At 40.8% G+C, this 22,133-nt stretch overlaps 1 protein-coding gene and 1 long non-coding RNA gene across 2 annotated transcripts; one reads left to right on the plus strand and one right to left on the minus strand.

Annotated features, from left to right (window-relative positions):
• Positions 1–8,153: 8,153 nt before the first annotated feature.
• On the plus strand, positions 8,154–21,631 carry LOC149431195 (mixed lineage kinase domain-like protein). Its single transcript, XM_089665800.1, has 4 exons — positions 8,154–8,601; positions 9,927–10,016; positions 21,227–21,386; positions 21,499–21,631. Exons 1-4 carry the CDS (start codon positions 8,259–8,261, stop codon positions 21,629–21,631), a joined length of 726 nt encoding a protein of 241 aa, XP_089521926.1. The 5' UTR covers positions 8,154–8,258.
• LOC149431196 (uncharacterized) lies at positions 10,104–19,651 on the minus strand. Its single transcript, XR_016309360.1, has 2 exons — positions 19,527–19,651; positions 10,104–11,911 (listed from the first exon to the last, which is right to left on the minus strand). It is a non-coding gene; the product is annotated as an uncharacterized LOC149431196 (long non-coding RNA).
• Positions 21,632–22,133: the final 502 nt, after the last annotated feature.

Here is a 22,133-nt window from a genome sequence, read left to right on the forward strand (position 1 = left end):
ACATCCTACATGAAGTCTGAAGCTGCCGGCCGGGCCCCCCTGCTAGGTGGCAGGGCCCGAGCCCCCTACAGGAGGCCTGGTGGTACCCCCTTATCAGCGGCATTGGACATGCTTTTTTTTTTTTTTTAAAGTGCGCTGAATGCCAATCAAAGCCCCTGCCACTGAATAATATAAAATACCTTACAGTCCTGTTTCCACATTGTGTTTGCGTTGCTTTAAAAATTACATCCCATGTTGCTTTCTTGGTGCTTCAAAGTGTCTCCAAAGCCTCCATAGAAGTTGATGACAAAGCTCGCTATCAGCACCTGCAGCTTTTGGGAGGCTTTTCTTCAGCTTTAGCGGTATTGCAGGTATGAGATATCCCAGGATGCACTGGGAAACCAACAAGAGAACTGGAAAGACATTGTCAGCAGTCACTATCAGCTCGTGTATATATTCAGGGAATGTCTTGTGCGAACATCACATATGGTGTGCAGCTTGGAGCAGGAAGGCAAGTGGGATCCTGAGCAGAGCAACTAGCAGATGGTGTGCAACATGGGAATGCTATAGTGGAAGGTGAGAGAGGACTGAGCGGCAGAGGATCAGCAGAGCTGGGGGACAGGAGCAGGAGAAGCTAGCAATGTCATATGTGGTACGCAACATGGGAGCAGTATAGTGGGAGGTGAGCTGGGACCAGAGAGAGAAGGGTTAGCAGAGTCGGGGGTTACTACCGCGTGGGAGATCAGCAGAGCTGGGGGGGGGGTTACTACCGAGTGGGAGAGCAGCAGAGCTGGGGGGGGGGTTACTACCGAGTGGGAGAGCAGCAGAGCTGGGGGGGGGGTTACTACCGAGTGGGAGAGCAGCACAGCTGGGGGGGGTTACTACCGAGTGGGAGAGCAGCAGAGCAGAGCTGGGGGTTACTACCGAGTGGGAGATCAGCAGAGCTGGGGGGGGGGGGAATACCGAGTGGAAGATCAGCAAAGCTGGGGGAGGGGGTTACTACCGAGTGGGAGATCAGCAGAGCTGGGGGAGGGGATTACTACCGAGTGGGAGATCAGCAGAGCTGGGGGACGGAGTTACTACCGAGTGGGAGATCAGCAGAGCTGGGGGAGGGGGTTACTACCGAGTGGGAGATTAGCAGAGCTGGGGGGGGGTTTACTACCGAGTGGGAGATCAGCAGAGCTGGGGGGGGGTTTACTACCGAGTGGGAGATCAGCAGAGCTGGGGGGGGTTACTACCGAGTGGGAGATCAGCAGAGCTGGGGGGGTTACTACCGAGTGGGAGTTCAGCAGAGCTGGGGGTACAAATAAGCTGGGGATCTGCTGAACGAGGGTACCAATGAGCTGGGGATCTGCTGAACGAGGGTACCAATGAGCTGGGGATCTGCTGAACGAGGGTACCAATGAGTTGGGGATCTGCTGAACGAGGGTACCAATGAGCTGGGGATCTGCTGAACGAGGGTACCAATGAGCTGGGGATCTGCTGAACGAGGGTACCAATGAGCTGGGGATCTACTGGGCCCCTTTAAAACAAATAAAAATCAACACAGGGCATTTGCCAAGCTTCTTTAAATCACTGATGCATCAAAAACACATAAAAAAAAAAAAATCCAGTTGATGCGGCAGGTACTCTAATGTGTGCTGAAGTCAAAGCAAATATAAATGAGCCCTTACCCCAGGTTCACATCTTTTGCATTTTGCTGAAATGCACAGCAGTCCATTTAACATGATTTCCTATGGGACATGTTCACATCTCCACGTTTTCACCCAGGGCTTTTTTTGGAAAGGGTCCAGGACAAAAAGTTGCGTTTTTTGTTCTATAGACTTAAATGGAGATGCTGTAGAAAAGAATGAAGTGAGTTTTTGTGTTTTAATCTACCTAGCAACAAGAAAAAAAAATGCAAAATGCATCAAAAACATGTAAAAAAAATGCATGTGCAAAAAACACAGCACAAAAAGTACAGCAGAAACAGATCAAACGCAAAACTGCATGGGTGTGAACCGAGCCTTACAGAGCTCCAGATCTTGTGAAAGATTTGCATATGCCTGTGTGTGGCCAGCTAGAGTTTGGGTGAGTCTCCCTCTGGTGGGGGAAACAGAGATCTCGCTTTGGTTAGTAATTTCCTGTGGACGGGATCTTGTGACTATATATACAACATACACGGTGTATTTTCCTGCTGTTCTCACCTCACCCTGCAAATCACACGAGGCTGAGCTGTAGATTTTGGCTGTTGCCCAACACGGATTGGCCCATCGCTGACTTTGAGGAAGGCCACATTCCTAGAAATGCCACTTCTACCGAGTTCCCAGCTATCTCAACTACAGAGCAGGCAATTGTTTATATACGACACTGTAGGGGGGATTTACTCAGAATCTGGTGCAGCTGTGCATAGCAACCAATCAGCTTCTAACTTCAGCTTGTTCAATGAAGCTTTGACAATAAAACCTGGAAGCTGATTGGTTTCTATGCAGAAGTGAGCCTGATTTTGCACTCTACGGCTTTAGTAAATAAACCCGTGTTTAAATCCAGGAATGATATGGACTACTTCTTCAGAAACATTGTGTATAATGACCGATAAATACATCAGTCCCTAACCCGCAAGGGGTGTACAATCTAAGGCCCCTAACTCACATTCATACATACACATATTAGGGACAATTTAGACAGGAGCCAATTCACCTACCAGCATGTCTTTGGAGTGTAGGAGGAAACTGGAGTACCTGGAGGAAACCCACACAGGCACGGGAAGAACATGCAAACTCCAGACAAGTGGTGCTGTGGTTGGGATTCGAACCAACGACCCTAGTACTGCCAGGCTGAAGTGCTAACCATTTAGCCGCTGTGCTGCCCAGTTAGACCGTCTGTCAGGTTTGTATTGCGGTCATTTATCTCCCCTTTTCGGTGATCGGGCATGTTGGAAAATTCATGAAAAACGACCAATTTTTGACTCAATGATGGTCGAATTGTACGATAGTTTTTCCAAAAAAGAATATGACCATGATCCGTGACCTGGAAGGAACAGAAGTTTTGCCTGTTATATGGGGTGAATTTCATGACTTGGTCGGCCGATTTTCGAAATCATTGATGGCACCATCGGATTACCGAGCGAACAACGTTTTCAATTTTCAGATGAAAAATTGTTCGGAATTTGAACCATGTATGGCCTGCATACCTATTGTATCACTTAGTATTCACATTGGATGCGCATTTTTTCACATTCAAACTTTTTATGTTTGCACTCTCATTGGGACTATTTATATATTAGTTTTTGCATTTAAGTTCACTTTTTATATATACCGTAGTTTGATGGTATTGTATATTTGCTATTCTTAATTTTATAGCACAATTGTTTGAACACGCCGAGTGTATATATTGGTTCCCTATTTATGATTTAGCCACTGGGCAGGAGGGATATATTTGTTGGCCCATAGGGCATGGAAGTATACGCACACTTGTAGGGACCCTATATGTAGCAGGGTGGTTTATTTATTATTTTTTCAGTATAGGCAGCGCAGTAACTTTTATGTTTTGTACTTACACTTTTGTTACTATGTCCATGCAAAGATTTGTATATGTCCGAATCTCCGAAAATGAAATTTTCGTCCGAAAAACAAATCAAAACGAAATGCACGTGTCTACTAAGAATGTGCACAAATTTGCGCACATTCCCGACAACCACAGAAATAGTTTTTTTTTTTTTTTTTTAGCAGACATGCGGTGGTACCAATAAATGTTAGAGATACACCCACTCATCTGCAAATGCGTGCAGCATGCGATTCGGTGCGGCGTATTTTTGAAAAAAAGTCAGGGACTTCTTTTCTGCATTTCTTGTGCGTAGGGTAGACCATTAACCTCCCTAGTGGTATTCCCGAGTGTAGCTCGGGGTAAAATGTCAGTGCCAAAAGCGGTAACCCCGAGCTACACTCGGGCTTACCATGCGGCGCTGCATAGGGAGTCCCTGCAGAGCTTACCTTTGTCCTTCGCTCCCGCGATGTGTCCCCTGCAGCGTCCCCGGCCATCTCCTCCGGCCGATGCCGGCATCCGGCTTCTGTGTTCCGGTCCCTGTGACGTCGGGACATACGGGCGCCGCCGGCGGCAGGAAATTTGAAAATTTAAAAAAATGTCATTCTTTTCACAACAAATTTTACATAGCAAAACATTGCTGTTTCAACCCATTTCACATACGTTTTGTCCCGAGTGCTTTGTCCGGCGCCCTGCCTGCATTTTGTCTGTTCTTTCTGCCTGGAAACTGAGAAATGTCCATGGCGTCCAAATAGCGTCCCTTTAGGTCAAAAGCGGGTTTAGATCAGCTAGAGAACAGCGATAGTAAATCAGAACCACTTGCAGAATTGAGTGATAATGACTCGTGGGGGAAATTCGTCATCAGACACTGAAAATGATTTTGCAACTTTGATCAGCAATGTGCGAACTTGGCGCTCTATTTCAAATTTCAGTGTTTTTGGTTTGATTATATTATTGAATTAAATGTATTATTATTATATTATTATTTTTTATGATTATTTATTAAATTATAATTTATGATTTTGTGTTTAAAATTTTATCCTACCCGGGATGTTTTCTAGACTCTTGTTCAGGCAGATTTCAGTGAGTTATTCCTAAAAATTACAGCCTACAATGGAAAAACTACATATTTCCATGCAAAATAATGGTACCGCTTTCAGCACCAAAACTTGGAAATAATCAGACCGCCAGGGAGGTTAAAATGAATGGGCTGCCCTACATGTGACATGATAAAGTGCGAAAAACATTGAAAAAATGAACCACTGCTCGGTTGCACCTATACGTGTGATCCAAGCTCTACATTCAGCAAGATCAACCTATCAAAAAATACAATTATTAAACATATAAATTAACAAATTGAAAACCAAGTATCGTCTGGTTGGATCATCTCCCCATGACATAAATTGGGATATTCTCATCTCCCAGGATGATGTCATCAAGGAGTTTATCACTTCGCCTTCCATAGAGAATGAATTCCATGTATTGATCCCGATCGCTGGTTGTATGATGGCTTATACTCCACACAGACATCCCACAATCTGGATGTCATCGCTCTACAGAGGACAAACAGAGGAATTTCAATGAGAAAGACGATGAAATGCACAACAGATGATACAATGTGAAGCAGCTGCAGCAGAGCAAATGAAAGTGGAACTTTAGGAGTGTCGCAATACAGGAACTGGGAGTTGTCAGGCTGAGACTCCACAACCACCTCTCCGCCTGGACAAGAGTAAGTAATTGTTCTATACTGTGCGGAGGACAGAGGAATATTCATTCTGTGCTTTACCAGAGAGCTGACACCCTAATATCCCCCCAACAATCTCACACTATTATTATTATACATTTATATATCTCAGACATATACTGTGGTGCTGTACCAGGGGCAGACTGACCATTTGGAAACTCGGGCACTGCCCTAGGGCCTGGGGTCAGTAGGGGGCCCCATGAGATGCCCCTGGTACCTTTTTCCTAGGCTTTTTGAGTTTGGGCAAGGACACAGGGGCCCAATAATCCACTATTGCCTGGGGGCCCCATGAGTTGTCAGTCCGCCCCTGTGCTGTACAGTGAGCCAGTCACATCAGTCTCTGCACCAGAGTAGCTTAAACTCGAATACCCCACCCCCCCCAAGTTGGGGATCTTAGATTGTACACCCCTTGAGGGTTAGGGACTGATGTGAATGTACAATATATATGTATATAGATGGTGCTATGTAATTACCTGTAATAAATTAAAATACAGTAGCAACAACCCCCCCCCCCTCCAATCACACACTATTATTGCTATTCATTTATATAGCTCTGATATATACTGCAGTGCTGTACTGAGAACACTAAGCCAGTCACATCAGTATCTGCAACAGAGGAACTTACACTCTAATATCGGGCAGCACAGTAGCTAAATGGTTAGCACTTCCACCTGGCAGTATTAGGGTCGCTGTTTCAAATCCCAACCACGGCACTTATCTCTCCACTACCAAGCGGGAGATAAGCAGAGTTGGGGGTTACCACCGAGCGGGAGATGAGCAGAGTTGGGGGTTACCACCGAGCGGAGGAGATGAGCAGAGTTGGGGGTTACCACCGAGCGGGGGAGATGAGCAGAGTTGGGGGTTACCACCGAGCGGGGGAGATGAGCAGAGTTGGGGGTTACCACCGAGCGGGGGAGATGAGCAGAGTTGGGGCTTACCACCGAGCGAGGGAGATGAGCAGAGTTGGGGCTTACCACCGAGCAGGGGAGATGAGCAGAGTTGGGTTTTTATCACCGAGCAGGGGAGATGAGCAGAGTTGGGTTTTTACCACCGAGCGGGGGAGATGAGCAGAGTTGGGTTTTTACCACCGAGCGGGGGAGATGAGCAGAGTTGGGGCTTACCACCGAGCGGGGGAGATGAGCAGAGTTGAGGTTCACCACCGAGCGGGGGATCTGCTGAATGAGGGTACCGATGAGCTGGGGATCTGCTGAGTGGGGGTACTACTGAGCTGGGGTTCCACTGGGCCCCTTTAAAACAAAAAAATCAACAATAAATGGTTCTACCTGACAGTACTAGGGTCGTTAGTTCAAATCCCAACCATGGCACCACCTGCCTGGAGTTTGCATGTTCTCCCTGTGCCTGCATGGGTTTCCTCCCACACTCCAAAGACATGCTGGTAGGTTGAGTCCTGTCTAAATTGGCCCTAGTATGTGTATGTATGAATGTGAGTTAGGGACCTTAGATTGTACGCACCTTGAGGGTTAGGGACTGATGTGAATGTACAATATATATGTAAAATGATGGTGCAATATAAGTACCTGTAATAAATTAAAATATGGTAGCAACAACCCCCCCCCCCCCCCTCCAATCACACACTATTATTGCTATTCATTTATATAGCTCTGATCTATACCGCAGTGCTGTACAGAGAACACTGAGCCAGTCACATCAATTCATCAATCTCTGCACCAGATGAGCTTACACTCTAATTTCCTCTACAGTCACACACTATTAATCATTTTATATAGCTCTGACATATACCCCAGTGTTGTACAGAGAAAGTCAAACATTGTGGTGTAGCGCGTGTAAAGGAAGAAGTGATGCATGCTGGGAATATTTGCCTATGCTGTCGACATGTAACTTAATTGCGGAACATGATGTTTGAGAAAGAAATCAGTCAGGGGTGAACATGCACTCTCTCTCGGATGTTTTACAGAACGTTCTGGCCTCTCCAGTTGGCGGTGGTCTGGTAGGTTCGGACTGGGAATGGACTTTGCCTGCTTCTATGAGCCAAGACATTTTAATGGGGTGTAGGTTAATCTGAGACTTAAACTAAATGTAAAATTTAATAAACAGTTTTGTTTCATCTCGGTGCTGCTGATCTCCTGCAGCCTTGTTGCAGCCACTTTGTGTCTACATGCACTGTCTCCAGTGATGGCATTTCTCAAGGTGGGCTTCCTGATGAAAACACTGGACCATGCCTTGCATCATGTGTGTTAACGTGGTCACTAGTAGTTCCCACAGGAAGCCCGTGTGACAGGGTGCCAATGCAGACTTGCAGACAACTGGGAGACAAGGACAAAGCATTATCCCCCCTATGACAGGAAATGTCTCTGAACAAGAACCTCCATGGCGGGATCACCAGGGAATATTTTAATGAAGTTTGGGGATCATAAAGATTGAAAATAACTTTTGAAATGATTGTGTTAGATGTTATGAGATTTCTGTGATTGGCGTTAGATATATGATCCAAAATAATCAGTGTGGGGTAATTTTGTTGTCCGTCTTCATTGTTCCTGTTTCAGTTTATGAGAAAAGGGAACAAGCACATCTACCAAGCAAAAGCCTTCCTGGATGTATTGACATGGTGGAATGCAGACAGCTCAAGGTGCCTTTTTGTTACCGTTATTGGCCTGACAAACTTTCCCTTTGTACGTCTTTGAAACTGATGTCGCTTTATTACTAGGGGCCTGAAATCAGGAGTGAGTGTTACTAACCACTATTCCCCTGTCCAACCAGAAGGCTCTACCTGGCCATTTTTTAGCTTCATTAAGGATAATATTGTTCTGAAAAAAGGATAGATCTTTTATGTTCAATCTCTAGGTGGGTCTCCACTTGTCTTGGGACAAATGTCCTTTATTGACCAAACCCTGACCTTCTCTAACCCTTTTTGTCCTTGTAGGAGATGGAGACGTAGGGTCACGTTCTTACTGTTGCTCAGACCATCTATAACCACTGTGACCAGGCCAGCTCCAACAAGAAGCAATGTCGTCGCCTAGAGAAGAGGATCAAAATGTTGCTTCTGACCGCAAAGACTCTGGAGGATCAGCAGGATAAGTCAACGGCTCTGCTGGCAGTGGTGAAGGAGCTGGCCACCACGCTGGAGAACGCCAAGTGTTGGGTCATTAAATATTCTCACCATGCCTGGTGGAGACAGGTACTCAAGGCCAACGGCATTAAGGAAGAGTTTGAACTGATCAACGACCGACTGGGGGATGCTGCCACGCAGATCTCTGTCCTGCTGGCTGCCGAACACAGGTCTAAATTTTCTCGGTTCTTCACGGAGAAAACCAGGAAGGAGCAGAATGAAAAGGATATAGAGGAAGACCTGAATGAGCTCCGCGCTTACCTCAACAGTGAGTTCTTAGCCCTCACTACAGCCAATGTAAACCATTTTTTTGCTATGCTATATTATATTGCTGCTTTTTGAACCAGCACAGGGTCACAATATAATAAATAAAATGAGAACTGTATTGATGATCCACCTAATGTATGTAAGGTTCTCTGCAGATCTTTCATGTTCCAGACAAGTGTAGGTAGGTCTGGATCATATTTTTATAAATCTTCTGAAAATCGCAGAAACGGTCTGTCATGATTCATTCAAGATATGTAGCCTGTCTTAACCGTACAGTGTCAAAGGAAGGCCAAATGTTTAATTTGAACACAGCAGGAATCCTAAAGCAATTCTAAAGGTTGATATATTTTTTTTTTGTTTTTTTTTTTTTAGAAAATAACAAATGTTATACTTGCTGTGTGCAGTGGTTTTGCACAGAGCAGCCTGGATCCTTCTCCTTCTCCGGTCCCTTGCTGGCGCTCCTGGCTCCTCCTTTGTTGGGTGCCCCCACAGCAAGCACCTTGCTATGGAGTGCACCGGAGCAGGCGTGTTCCCAAGCCGCTGCTCCATGTGTCCATTCAGACATGGAGCCACAGCTTGGACCCGTCCCCTCTCCCCTCATTGGCTAACTGGCTGTGATTGACAGCAACAAGAGCCAATGGCTCCCGCTTGCTGTCTCTGCCAATGAAGAGGCAGAGAATCAGAACACCAGAGGCTGGATCATCATGGGTCTCGGGTAAGTATTGAGGCACATAGAAGGATTTTTACCTTTGTGTTTAGAATGCATGAAAGTAAAAAACCTTGAGCCTTTACAACCACTTAAGTGTGTGTTCCTTGCACACCAGTCTGTGTTTGCGTCCCTATTAGTATAGTGTGTATGTGCCATAAATTACCTTTTTTATCTTACAATCAGAGTCCAATTCAAGTCTCCCTGACGTATATAGACTCCCCTACAAATGGAGTTCAGTTGAAGGGTCCAGGTAATTCTATGTCATACAAAGACATTGTAGACAAATGTGCTCTTCCTATCTTGTGGTAACAGTTTGGCGAAGACCTCCTTCTTCCTTTTTTTTTTTTTTTTTTCTTCCCCCCACCATGACTGTGCCCCCTGTGTATAAAACCAGCTCCATAAAGACATGGCTTGACCAGTTTGGTGCAGAGAAACTCAACTGTCCTATGCAGAGCCCTGACCTCCACCCTACTGTACACATTTGGGCTGAATTGGAGATGGTGAGCCTGGTCTCCTCATCCAAAATCAGTACCATTGTATTCTCTATATGGACTTACAGCTGTGATTTCGCCCACCTGAAAATGTAAGAACACTGTGTCTATTTCTGTTTGATGCAGGTCATGTGCCCAAAATCGCGGACAAGATGGACAACATGAAGGATGAAATGAGCATACTGAATGCTAAACTGGCTGAAATTAATTTAGCATGTAAGTACACAGAACACCATCACTGTGGCACACAGACAGGGGTATGGTCAGTGGTCTAGAAATTCCTGATGTGGCAGAGGTGTAAAATATCGTATTGTCTCGATATTTTATTAACTTGTATTGATGAGAAATGTTCAAATAGAAAGTCCTTCCACTTCTTGCAATTACTCAAAAAGATGATTTAATAATAACGTTGCATAAAATTAGAAATAAAATATTGGCATACAGAATGTTTAAATAATGTCCAAAAAATATAGTTAAATTCTTGATAATAAGATTGTATATATGTATATGTGTGTGTGTGTGTCAAGGCTTCTATAAAGAGTGAGCTAAAAAAGTCTTTGTTCAGCTGTTAAAAGAGCAATCCAGCCCCCACCATCTCCTAAAAGTGGGTTGGTATTCTCTTGTAGTCCCACTAAGATAATTGGAAACAGATGTGTATATATAACAAACCTCCAGTCTACTTCTCCTAAAGGCTGAGTGTAACCTAAGAAGGCCTAGACATTCCATCAATCAGAATACATTAGATGTATAACACATACATATATATATATATTCCTAAAAGTAATCTTACTAAGAGTTATCTCGTATATAAATATCGTAATCAAGAAATATTACAGTATAAACCTTGTAAACCGAACAATTCACTAGTTAGTGAAACATATAATCTCTTACATAGATGGGGGAGGATGGGGGAAGGTATAGCTAATTGCTCTCATATGTGGCTTGAATGTAAAGGAAAAACCCAAGATATGTATATTCACAGACTATGAAGTCTAATTACTTACTTTTCCCAATCTAGAACAAATATAAATATAATAACTCAATTATTCTATTAAGATCCAACTCATTCATACTTATGTTAGTACTGTTAATAAGAAGATATTAGATATTGGGTTAAGGAAAGCTTCTAACATTTCCCTCTCAAAATGATCGATTTTATCGAATCTTAATCATTTTCCTTATCTTAATCCATTTATACACATTCTCGTCACTTTCGTATCCATTCATGCGTTTTTGGATCTTAAGATAATTGATCTGAACTTATCTTCAATTTGATTCTATAATGGGAAAACAAATTCTTTGATAAACCTTTTGTTATGTATCACATAAAAATATTTTTACCCTTATTATTTTCCTTTTACCAAATAATTCATCCCCTTAATAAATGTATAACTGTAACATTATAGTACAATACTTTAAAATATGTCACTTAAAAAATAGATGTTTCATATTTTCCCTCCAAAATGTGGTAGCACACAGTTCTAAAATCCATACATTTTTCAAATTACCTTATTAACATTTAACCATAACATATGTTTCCTAGCTTCAATCCATACATGTATATCAAATGATTTTTTTTTTTAAAACATACATATAACAATGTAAAGCTTGCCTAAGTTTTTCTATATGTACCTTAGAAAAACGTATCTCTAACTTAATTAACAACAGATGTTCTAACTAAGTAGAGTGACTCTGTTGTAACAAACGTTTAACCCTTTCACTTCTGAAAATACATAGTGTGTGATTGCAAATGTTCATGTGAAAACTGATCTCATCTTGATATAGTAAACATATGTCAAAATAAAATGTACACACAAAAAAAAACAATATATCTGATGATGAATGAATTATTTCATCAGTAGTCAAAAGTCAATTGTTTTATAAGTTCTTCCTCTATGAGATGCCTTGAGATGTCTTGTCTTCTTCTAGCACTCTGTAAAGTTAAAATAACTTTATTGAACATAAAAAGAACAACAAAAACAATGATGAATGAAATTCTTGTTGCAAAGCTTCTTCCAGAATAAATTTCCTTCTTGGAAAATGTATTATCATCTGAAAGGTTTAGAAATATTTGAACTTTCTTCCTTTAACAGTTACTCTTAGGTCATTTCCTGTAACAGAAATGCAGTATCATTATTTTGGCATTGATAATTTTACATGGATTAATCCTCTTACATTTAATCCTCACATCTGTTAATATTACATATCACAATCACAAACATTTCTAGTCATGACATGGAAGACATATTTTCATTATAACATTTCTTATTGACTTGTAGTGTTCTATTTTAGAATGCGGGCACTTCCGCCTAACAGTACTAGGGTTGCTGATGCAAATCCCAACCATGGCATCACCTGCCTGGAGTTTACATGTTCTCCCTGTGCTTGTGTGGGTTTCCTCCGGGTACTCCGGTTTCCTTCCACACTCCAAAGTCATGTTGGTAGGAGAATTGGCTCCTATCTAAATTGGCCCTAGTATGTGTATGTATGACTGTGAGTTAGGGACCTTAGATTGTACACCTCTTGAGGGTTAGGGACTTATGTGAATGTACTATATATGTAAAAAGCACTACATATAACATAGTAAAATTGACGACGCTATATAAGTACCTGAAATAAACAAAAATAAATATAACAGGATGCTACATCTCCATTATTGGTCATGATTCAAAACCTTGGTTTCAAAACCAAAGAAAGGTTTTGTATCAACCCAGAGATGACAAAGGATTATGCCTTTGATCTTATCTCTATAACATTGGAAATATGCGTAGCTGTTTTCTGTATTGGCTCACTTCTTGTAGTGTAAGACTGATCTGCAGTAATACATACTGGTTTCAAACTTTTCTCAGTTCCTATGTTGAAAACATGAGGTACAAACTTCTCACTTACAGCTGTACAAACATGTGTTGGTATGTTTTCCTGAAAAGGTCTTTTTGTTACATCTATCTGAATGTGTTTGGATGACAGTGTTTTGTACCATATAGGATAATTTTCACGATAATTGTCTGTTGAACCATTTTCCTCTAGGAGTTTCAGTGATGAATCAGGTGTCCTGTAAAATAATCTTACTCGATCTCAATGTGTTCAGTCATTTTGACTGCAAAGAAAACACTTAACAATTTTTTCATATGTGCATCAAAGTTTTTCTCCATATTTGTCAAAGTTCTTGAGAAGAAACCTATTATTTTCTGATTACCTTCTTTTAATTGTGACAAAGTTGCTGAGATTGCATTATTGGAAACATTGGTTTCTAAAACAAAAGGAATTTTACTACAAAACTCAACAGTATTTAATGTAGTAGCATTCTGCAAATCCTATTTCAATAGTTCAAAAGCTTCTTTCTCAGTTTGATCCCATTGATCGGACACACCATATTTTTGTCTCAAACGATCAAATAATGATCTAAACTTCTCTGCAAAATTGGGTATAAAATCTTTACAATGATTTACTTCGCTCAAAAACTGATGCAAAGCCTTGCGATTTGTTGGAATTGGATAAGCAGAAATAATTCTAACTTTTTCTTGCAACAACTGTCTCTGTCCATGACTCATTTGCATATGAAGGAATTCCACCTGTCTTTTCATCAACTGAACTTTCTCTGTATTCAATTTCAATCCTGCTGTTTGTAACAACGTAAATATTTCAGACAAAAGAGTGATATGCTCAGTTCTATTTTGTGTAGACAAGAGAAGCTTGTCTACATGCTGGACAATACATTCTGGCCTAGAGAATTTAGATAATATTTTTCCCAAATACTCATGAACAATGCCATCACTTATATCCATGCCTGGGGCTAATCTTGTGAATGTATATGTTTCTTTGTTGAAGCTAAAAGCAAGTTTATATTGACAACTCTTAGCTAATGGTACTGACAAATGGCTATTGGCAATTTCAAGCACTGAGAATATTTTGGCCTTGGCATCCAGATGTGACATTATGTTACAATCAGGAACAATAGATTTGTTATTTGTGATGCATTTGTTCAATGTCCTGAAGTCAACTGATAAAGAATATAAATTATCAGCTTTGATAGGCCAAATACAATTATTCACCACTGATTGTACTTTCTTTAAAATTCCTTGCTGTAAAAACTCATCTACAATGGAAGAGATTGGATTAATTGATTCTAATGGCAATTTGTATTGAGGTTGAGGCTTAGGGTCTCTACCTTCAATGTCAACTTCAAAATCCTTAAACAAACCTACATCATTTTTGCTTTGACTCCACAGATCTGTATGTGATCTAACCAATTGTTCCAATTCAAGATTGGTTCCTGTATGTGGCCATTTATGATCTGAAGACATGTCAGCAGTTGCTGTACAAATACTTCCAACATTACAGTACATGGAAGAATCAATTAATGTTGATTTGGGCCTTCCACTTTCATCCAATAAATGTGGAGCAACATATTCCAACGGTAAAGAAGAAGAATCTCGATTTGATCCTGATTTAAATTTCGGCAATGGCAGTAAACCATTCCTATTAATGACAACAGCACTGTTTACCATATTGTTTAAGCTGTTGTTAACTCTCAGTGAACTGATCTTTTTAACTTCTGAGGCATAAGGCAACTCAGACAGACTATTGTTGAAACATGGAGGAGCAGATTGTTCAGAAATTATATTTTCATCTTCTAATTCCAAAGCTTTTCTTTGTAAATCTAATTTATAATGAATACAATCTCTTTTCAAATGACCAAATCGTTTACAATAGAAACAAATAGTATTTCCTGTCTGCTCTGAGACTCTCGTCCTGCCTGTGACGTATTCATCATCATAACTGGGTGTGGCTAAGCACATGGTCTCTCTCTGTTCTCCATTTTGAACAATTAAACTTTCCTTCTTCTGATTATTTAATTTAAGCCTTCTAAATGTATCTATAACTTTGGCTGCTTGATCTAAATCATTTTTTCCAGTAGCAATAATAACAGATGCTGGATCAAGATACTTGAATTTTTTAACAAAAGCATTTACCATAGAAGGAGTCTCATTGTCTAAATGAAATATCATTTTGTATACTTTAGAAAATCTATTTTTAAATTCAAAAGGATCATCATTAATCGTAGCTCTTAAGGAGTCTAAGATTTCCAAAGAAGGAATTTCCTGTCCAGTAGTAAATATCAATAATTGACGTAGTCGGTTTGATGCATTGCTATGCATTTCCTCATCATCCTCAATATATGGCGTTTTGATTAATCTACATGCCATAACGCTGGGGAGCCATAAACAGAATAGAAAATTTCTTTGCTCCTGATTTAAACAAAAATTATTACAAAAATTTTCATAAACCTCCATGTTATAGAAAGCATTAGATTCCTTATCATAGGCTGGCATATCCTTCAAAATTTTCATGAGCTGATCAAGGATTTTAAGATTAAGTTCTGCAGCTTTATCCCTTAATTTTCTCTTACACATTTCTTCCTGATCTATAGGGTCTCCTTCTATAGACTGGATGTCTGGTACAAAAGATTTTTGTTTCTCTGCCTTAGTATTCACACAAATTCTTTTTACATCATTCTGCAGGTCAGATAACTGAATGTCTTTTGTTTGAATTGCACTTTGCAGATCATCAATTTGCTCAGTCAAAGTCTGGCAATTAGCACATACACTGCTCTGATCTTGCTTCATTACACAAGCAGCAGTCTTAGAAACATCAAAAATCATGGCGTTAAAAACATTAACTAACTTCATTACATTTCTAACTTGTTTGCTCAGTTTCTTAAAGGAAAACTTAGATTTTTCTATCTTAATTAGAGATGAGCGAATCGAACCAGGCGAACCGGAATTCGAGTCGAATTTCAGGAAATATTCGATTCGCGGCGAAACCGAAATTTTGCCTACTTCGGGTGCGCGAATCGAACATTTCCCGATCAGCCGGCAAAAGTGTCCCTGCAGTGAGCTCCGCTATTTCTGACAGTTCTCTGACAGAAGGAACACATGTTTAGCGGTTGAAACATTGTATCTATTAGTTTACATTTAGGATACAGATGTTTCAACCACTGTTCATGTGAAGAAGCTGTGAGAGAACTGTCAGAAATAGAGGAACTCTGCACATACACTTTTTGCCGGCTTGGAATTATTCTTCTTTTCATCCTACTTCTTCTTCTTCTTCATCATCTTCATCCTCAGAAGAAGAGGATGAGGATGAGGATGAAGAAGAAGAAGAAGAAGTAGGATGAAAAGAAGAATAATTCCAAGCCGGCAAAAAGTGTATGTGCAGAGTTCCTCTATTTCTGACAGTTCTCTCACAGCTTCTTCACATGTACAGCGGTTGAAACATCTGTATCCTAAATGGAAACTAATAGATACAATTTGTATCTATTAGTTTCCATTTAGGATACAGATGTTTCAACCGCTGTACATGTGAAGAAGCTGTGAGAGAACTGTCAGAAATAGAGGAACTCTGCACATACACTTTTTGCCGGCTTGGAATTATTCTTCTTTTCATCCTACTTCTTCTTCTTCTTCTTCTTCTTCATCCTCATCCTCATCCTCTTCTTCTGAGGATGAGGATGAGGATGAAGAAGAAGAAGAAGCAGTAGGATGAAAATAAGAATAATTCCAAGCCGGCAAAAAGTGTATGTGCAGAGTTCCTCTATTCTGCAGATACACTTAGAGGAGCTCTGCACATACACTTTTTGCCTGTTTGGAATTAATCTTATTTTCATCCTACTTCTTCTTCTTCTTCTTTATCCTCATCCTCAGAAGAAGAAGAAGAGGATGAAGAAGAAGAAGAAGAAGAAGAAGAAGTAGGATGAAAATAAGAATAATTGCAAGCCGGCAAAAAGTGTATGTGCAGAGTTCCTCTATTCTGCAGATACACTTAGAGGAGCTCTGCACATACACTTTTTGCCGGCTTGGAATTAATCTTATTTTCATCCTACTTCTTCTTCTTCTTCTTCATCCTCATCCTCATCCTCAGAAGAAGAAGAAGAGGATGAGGATGAGGATGAAGAAGAAGAAGAAGAAGAAGTAGGATGAAAATAAGAATAATTCCAAGCCGGCAAAAAGTGTATGTGCAGAGCTCCTCTAAGTGTATCTGCAGAGCTCCTCTAAGTGTATCTGCAGAATAGAGGAACTCTGCACATACACTTTTTGCCGGAAACCGCTGTATGGAGGGAATGTCCCAGAACTGTCAGAAATAGTCTATTTCTGACAGTTCTGGGACATTCACTCCATACAGCTGTTTCAACCGCTGTATGGAGGGAATGTCATAGAACTGTCAGAAATAGACTATTAATGACAGTTCTGGGACTGTCCTTCCATACAGCGGTTGAAACATTCTATTTCTGACAGTTCTATGACATTCCCTCCATACAGCGGTTGAAACAGCTGTATGGAGTGAATGTCCCAGAACTGTCAGAAATAGACTATTTATGACAGTTCTGGGACATTCACTCCATACAGCGGTTGAAACATTGTATCTATTTTTTTCCATAAATGACATTCTGCAGATACACTTAGAGGAGCGCTGCAGATACACTTTTTGCCGGCTTGGAATTATTCTTATTTTCATCCTACTTCTTCTTTTTCTTCTTATGAGGATGAGGATGAAGAAGAAGAAGTAGGATGAAAATAAGATTAATTCCAAGCCGGCAAAAAGTGTATCTGCAGCGCTCCTCTAAGTGTATTTGCAGAATGTCATTTATGGAAACAAATAGATACAATGTTTCAACCGCTGTATGGAAGGACAGTCCCAGAACTGTCATTAATAGTCTATTTCTGACAGTTCTATGACATTCCCTCCATACAGCGGTTGAAACAGCTGTATGGAGTGAATGTCCCAGAACTGTCAGAAATAGACTATTTATGGCAGTTCTGGGACATTCACTCCATACAGCGGTTGAAACATTGTATCTATTTTTTTCCATAAATGACATTCTGCAAATACACTTAGAGGAGCGCTGCAGATACACTTTTTGCCGGCTTGGAATTAATCTTATTTTCATCCTACTTCTTCTTCTTCATCCTCATCCTCATAAGAAGAAAAAGAAGAAGTAGGATGAAAATAAGAATAATTCCAAGCCGGCAAAAAGTGTATCTGCAGCGCTCCTCTAAGTGTATCTGCAGAATGTCATTTATGGAAAAAAATAGATACAATGTTTCAACCGCTGTATGGAGTGAATGTCCCAGAACTGTCATAAATAGTCTATTTCTGACAGTTCTGGGACATTCACTCCATACAGCTGTTTCAACCGCTGTATGGAGGGAATGTCATGGAACTGTCAGAAATAGACTATTAACGACAGTTCTGGGACTCTGACAGTTCCATGACATTCCCTCCATACAGCGGTTGAAACAGCTGTATGGAGTGAATGTCCCAGAACTGTCAGAAATAGACTATTTCTGACAGTTCTGGGACAATCACTCCATACAGCTGTTTCAACCGCTGTATGGAGGGAATGTCATGGAACTGTCAGAAATAGACTATTAATGACAGTTCTGGGACATTCACTCCATACAGCTGTTTCAACCGCTGTATGAAGGGAATGTCATGGAACTGTCAGAGTCCCAGAACTGTCATTAATAGTCTATTTCTGACAGTTCCATGACATTCCCTCCATACAGCGGTTGAAACAGCTGTATGGAGTGAATGTCCCAGAACTGTCAGAAATAGACTATTTCTGACAGTTCCATGACATTCCCTCCATACAGCGGTTGAAACAGCTGTATGGAGTGAATGTCCCAGAACTGTCAGAAATAGACAGAAACTGTCACAGAACTGTCCTTCTTCTCATCCTTCTCCTTCTTCTCATCCTTCTTCTCATCCTTCTTCTCATCCTTCTTCTCATCCTTCTCCTTCTTCTCATCCTTCTCCTTCTTCTCATCCTTCTCCTTCTCCTTCTTCTCATCCTTCTCCTTCTCCTTCTTCTCATCCTTCTCCTTCTTCTCATCCTTCTCCTTCTCCTTCTTCTCATCCTTCTCCTTCTCCTTCTTCTCATCCTTCTCCTTCTCCTTCTTCTCATCCTTCTCCTTCTTCTCATCCTTCTTCTTCTCATCCTTCTCCTTCTCCATCTTCTCATCCTTCTCCTTCTCCTTCTTCTCATCCTTCTCCTTTTCCTTCTTCTCATCCTTCTCCTTCTGCTTCTCCTTCTCCTTCTTCTCATCCTTCTCCTTCTTCTCATCCTTCTCCTTCTTCTCATCCTTCTCCTTCTTCTCATCCTTCTCCTTCTCCTTCTTCTCATCCTTCTCCTTCTCCTTCTTCTCATCCTTCTCCTTCTCCTTCTTCTCATCCTTCTCCTTCTCCTTCTTCTCATCCTTCTCCTTCTTCTCATCCTTCTCCTTCTTCTCATCCTTCTCCTTCTCCTCATCCTTCTCCTTCTCCTTCTTCTCATCCTTCTCCTTCTCCTTCTTCTCATCCTTCTCCTTCTCCTTCTTCTCATCCTTCTCCTTCTCCTTCTCCTTCTCTTTCCTCATCTCCAAGGGCATTTAAATTAAAGGTACAGTGTTCTGCACTAATTTAAAGGCTCTCTGAAGCCTAGAAACCCTTTTTATATGTCATCTTCGTAGCGAAGAAATTCGCATCGAATCGAATTTCACACTGGAATTCGCCAAATCAGCCGAATCGAATTTTTGAGAAATTCGCTCATCTCTAATCTTAATATTAGCCTGTAAGCACTCATTATACATGTACCGCCAAAGTTCATCATCTTTAACAAATGTAGACAGATTCTTGAATTCTAACTTACTCTCTCTAGATAATTCATCAATAAAATCCATTACTTACCGATTAAGAAGGTCTTTCTTTACATAACGCGTCTTTTCTCTCTTGGCGGGAAATGACATCACCAAGGAACAGCGTTTTCTTGCAATTGCGCAAAATTCTCACCAATTCTGCATTTAGGTTCTCGATTATGCCGACGATTCATCTGTTGCAGACTTTACTTCTCCTGAAAGCTTGATTTCATATTTTGCTGAATTTGCAAACAACTTCCCTCTCATCAAGATGAAAGAGAAAAAAGTCAAAAATAAGCGATTGTCGGAAACTAATCGAACTGGAGGCTCGCCACTGTAAAATATCGTATTGTCTCGATATTTTATTAACTTGTATTGATGAGAAATGTTCAAATAGAAAGTCCTTCCACTTCTTGCAATTACTCAAAAAGATGATTTAATAATAACGTTGCATAAAATTAGAAATAAAATATTGGCATACAGAATGTTTAAATAATGTCCAAAAAATATAGTTAAGTTCTTGATAATAAGATTGTATATGTGTGTGTGTGTGTGTCAAGGCTTCTATAAAGAGTGAGCTAAAAAAGTCTTTGTTCAGCTGTTAAAAGAGCAATCCAGCCCCCACCATCTCCTAAAAGTGGGTTGGTATTCTCTTGTAGTCCCACTAAGATAATTGGAAACAGATGTGTATATATAACAAACCTCCAGTCTACTTCTCCTAAAGGCTGAGTGTAACCTAAGAAGGCCTAGACATTCCATCAATCAGAATACATTATATATATATATATTCCTAAAAGTAATCTTACTAAGAGTTATCTCGTATATAAATATCGTAATCAAGAAATATTACAGTATAAACCTTGTAAACCGAACAATTCACTAGTTAGTGAAACATATAATCTCTTACATAGATGGGGGAGGATGGGGGAAGGTATAGCTAATTGCTCTCATATGTGGCTTGAATGTAAAGGAAAAACCCAAGATATGTATATTCACAGACTATGAAGTCTAATTACTTACTTTTCCCAATCTAGAACAAATATAAATATAATAACTCAATTATTCTATTAAGATCCAACTCATTCATACTTATGTTAGTACTGTTAATAAGAAGATATTAGATATTGGGTTAAGGAAAGCTTCTAACAAGAGGCAATGGCATTCATATCTACTAAAAAAAATGCTCATTACCTCCATCTTGAATTTTCACATGAGGGGCAGCGTAGGCCAAATTCCCAATCTTTTGATAGCAAGCTATACTATACCCTCTAACAGAAATTCAAGACCTGCATAAAAAATTAAACGTGGATGTTCACCTAATACAGGCAAGGAGTACCAAATACCCACAATGTACTGCTGTGGCATGATTGGCACATGATTTGTAAATCAAGTCAGATCTTCTTGATCACTAAAAGTAACAGCTGTCAGATAAATAAGATACTGCAAATTCAGCATTCATCAAAAGTGCAATATGGTGAAGCTATACTCTCCACATATTTACAGGCTCCTATTAGCCTCTTTGTTGTGAACTGAGTGACTCCTCTCAGTGACTGCACCCTTACTGGGCAGAACAACCTGAGGCTTCAGTCAAAGGGAGCTACAAGGCAGGCTACTTGCACTGCGCTGTCTCTTTGGCCTTATTCACACCATACATCTACAGTCGTGTGCAGCAAAATGAACAGGGTGCAAACAAGCCTTTTAGGTATCTCATATTGCTCTGGGAAAGTGTAATTGACCGCTTTCTATCTCTAGGTATCTGGCCAAAATGGAACATCACAGAGATCAGGACAACAGATCTGAAGCAAGGAGACCTATTGCTGGAGAGACCCACACATTACCTCTACCGAGGAGAGCTCCACCGCAGTCCTGTGGCCATCAAAGTGTTCAAGGATAAGAATGTGCAGAGTGAAGCGTGAGTTCTGGGGACACACAGACCAGTCCTCTTCTGTCTCGTGAGAGGTAGACTGGTCCTTTTCTAGTGCATGGTAGGGAAGGCAGAAGGTGACAATATCTGTTTTTTACAGATTCATTCGGAGGACATTTCTGTCTGAGAGCCAAACAATGAAGAAATTTGAGTGTTTGAATATTTTACGACTCTATGGTATCTGTATCAATAATTCAGGTGAAGACAGCAACATCAATTCTCTCTGTCCCTGAGCTCTGTTCTGTCCTGTTTTCATCCAGACTCTCTGCAGCTCTGTTCTGGTCTCCCATATCTGCTTTCATTCTTTTCTTCAGGTCTTTGTCCTGGCCCTGAGGGAACCCACCACTCCTTAAAGGTACAGGAGTGCACTGGACACCCATCATGCAGCACAGTGGAAGCTAAGGTGTCAAGCGCGCCCTCACCAACAATTCAACAGTACAAAAATGGCCACTGCCTCAGTTTATAACTGGCCTTATTTATTTATTTCAGGTACTTATATAGCGCCATCAATTTATGCCGCGCTTTACATATATATTGTACATTCACATCAGTCCCTGACCCTCAAGGGGCGTACAATCTAAGGTCCCTAACTCACATTCCATACATACACAGACTAGGGCCAATTCAGACAGGAGCCAATTCACCAAACAGCATGTCTTTGGAGAGTTTTTTGTTTGCTGTATAGAGCTCTTCGCCGAATGCATCAGACGGAATCCAGAGATCGGGGGAATCACC

This window comes from Staurois parvus, unplaced genomic scaffold, assembly GCF_062004578.1.
Source record: "Staurois parvus isolate SC_StPar_1 unplaced genomic scaffold, SC_StPar_1.0 ptg002356l, whole genome shotgun sequence".
NCBI lineage: Eukaryota > Metazoa > Chordata > Amphibia > Anura > Ranidae > Staurois > Staurois parvus.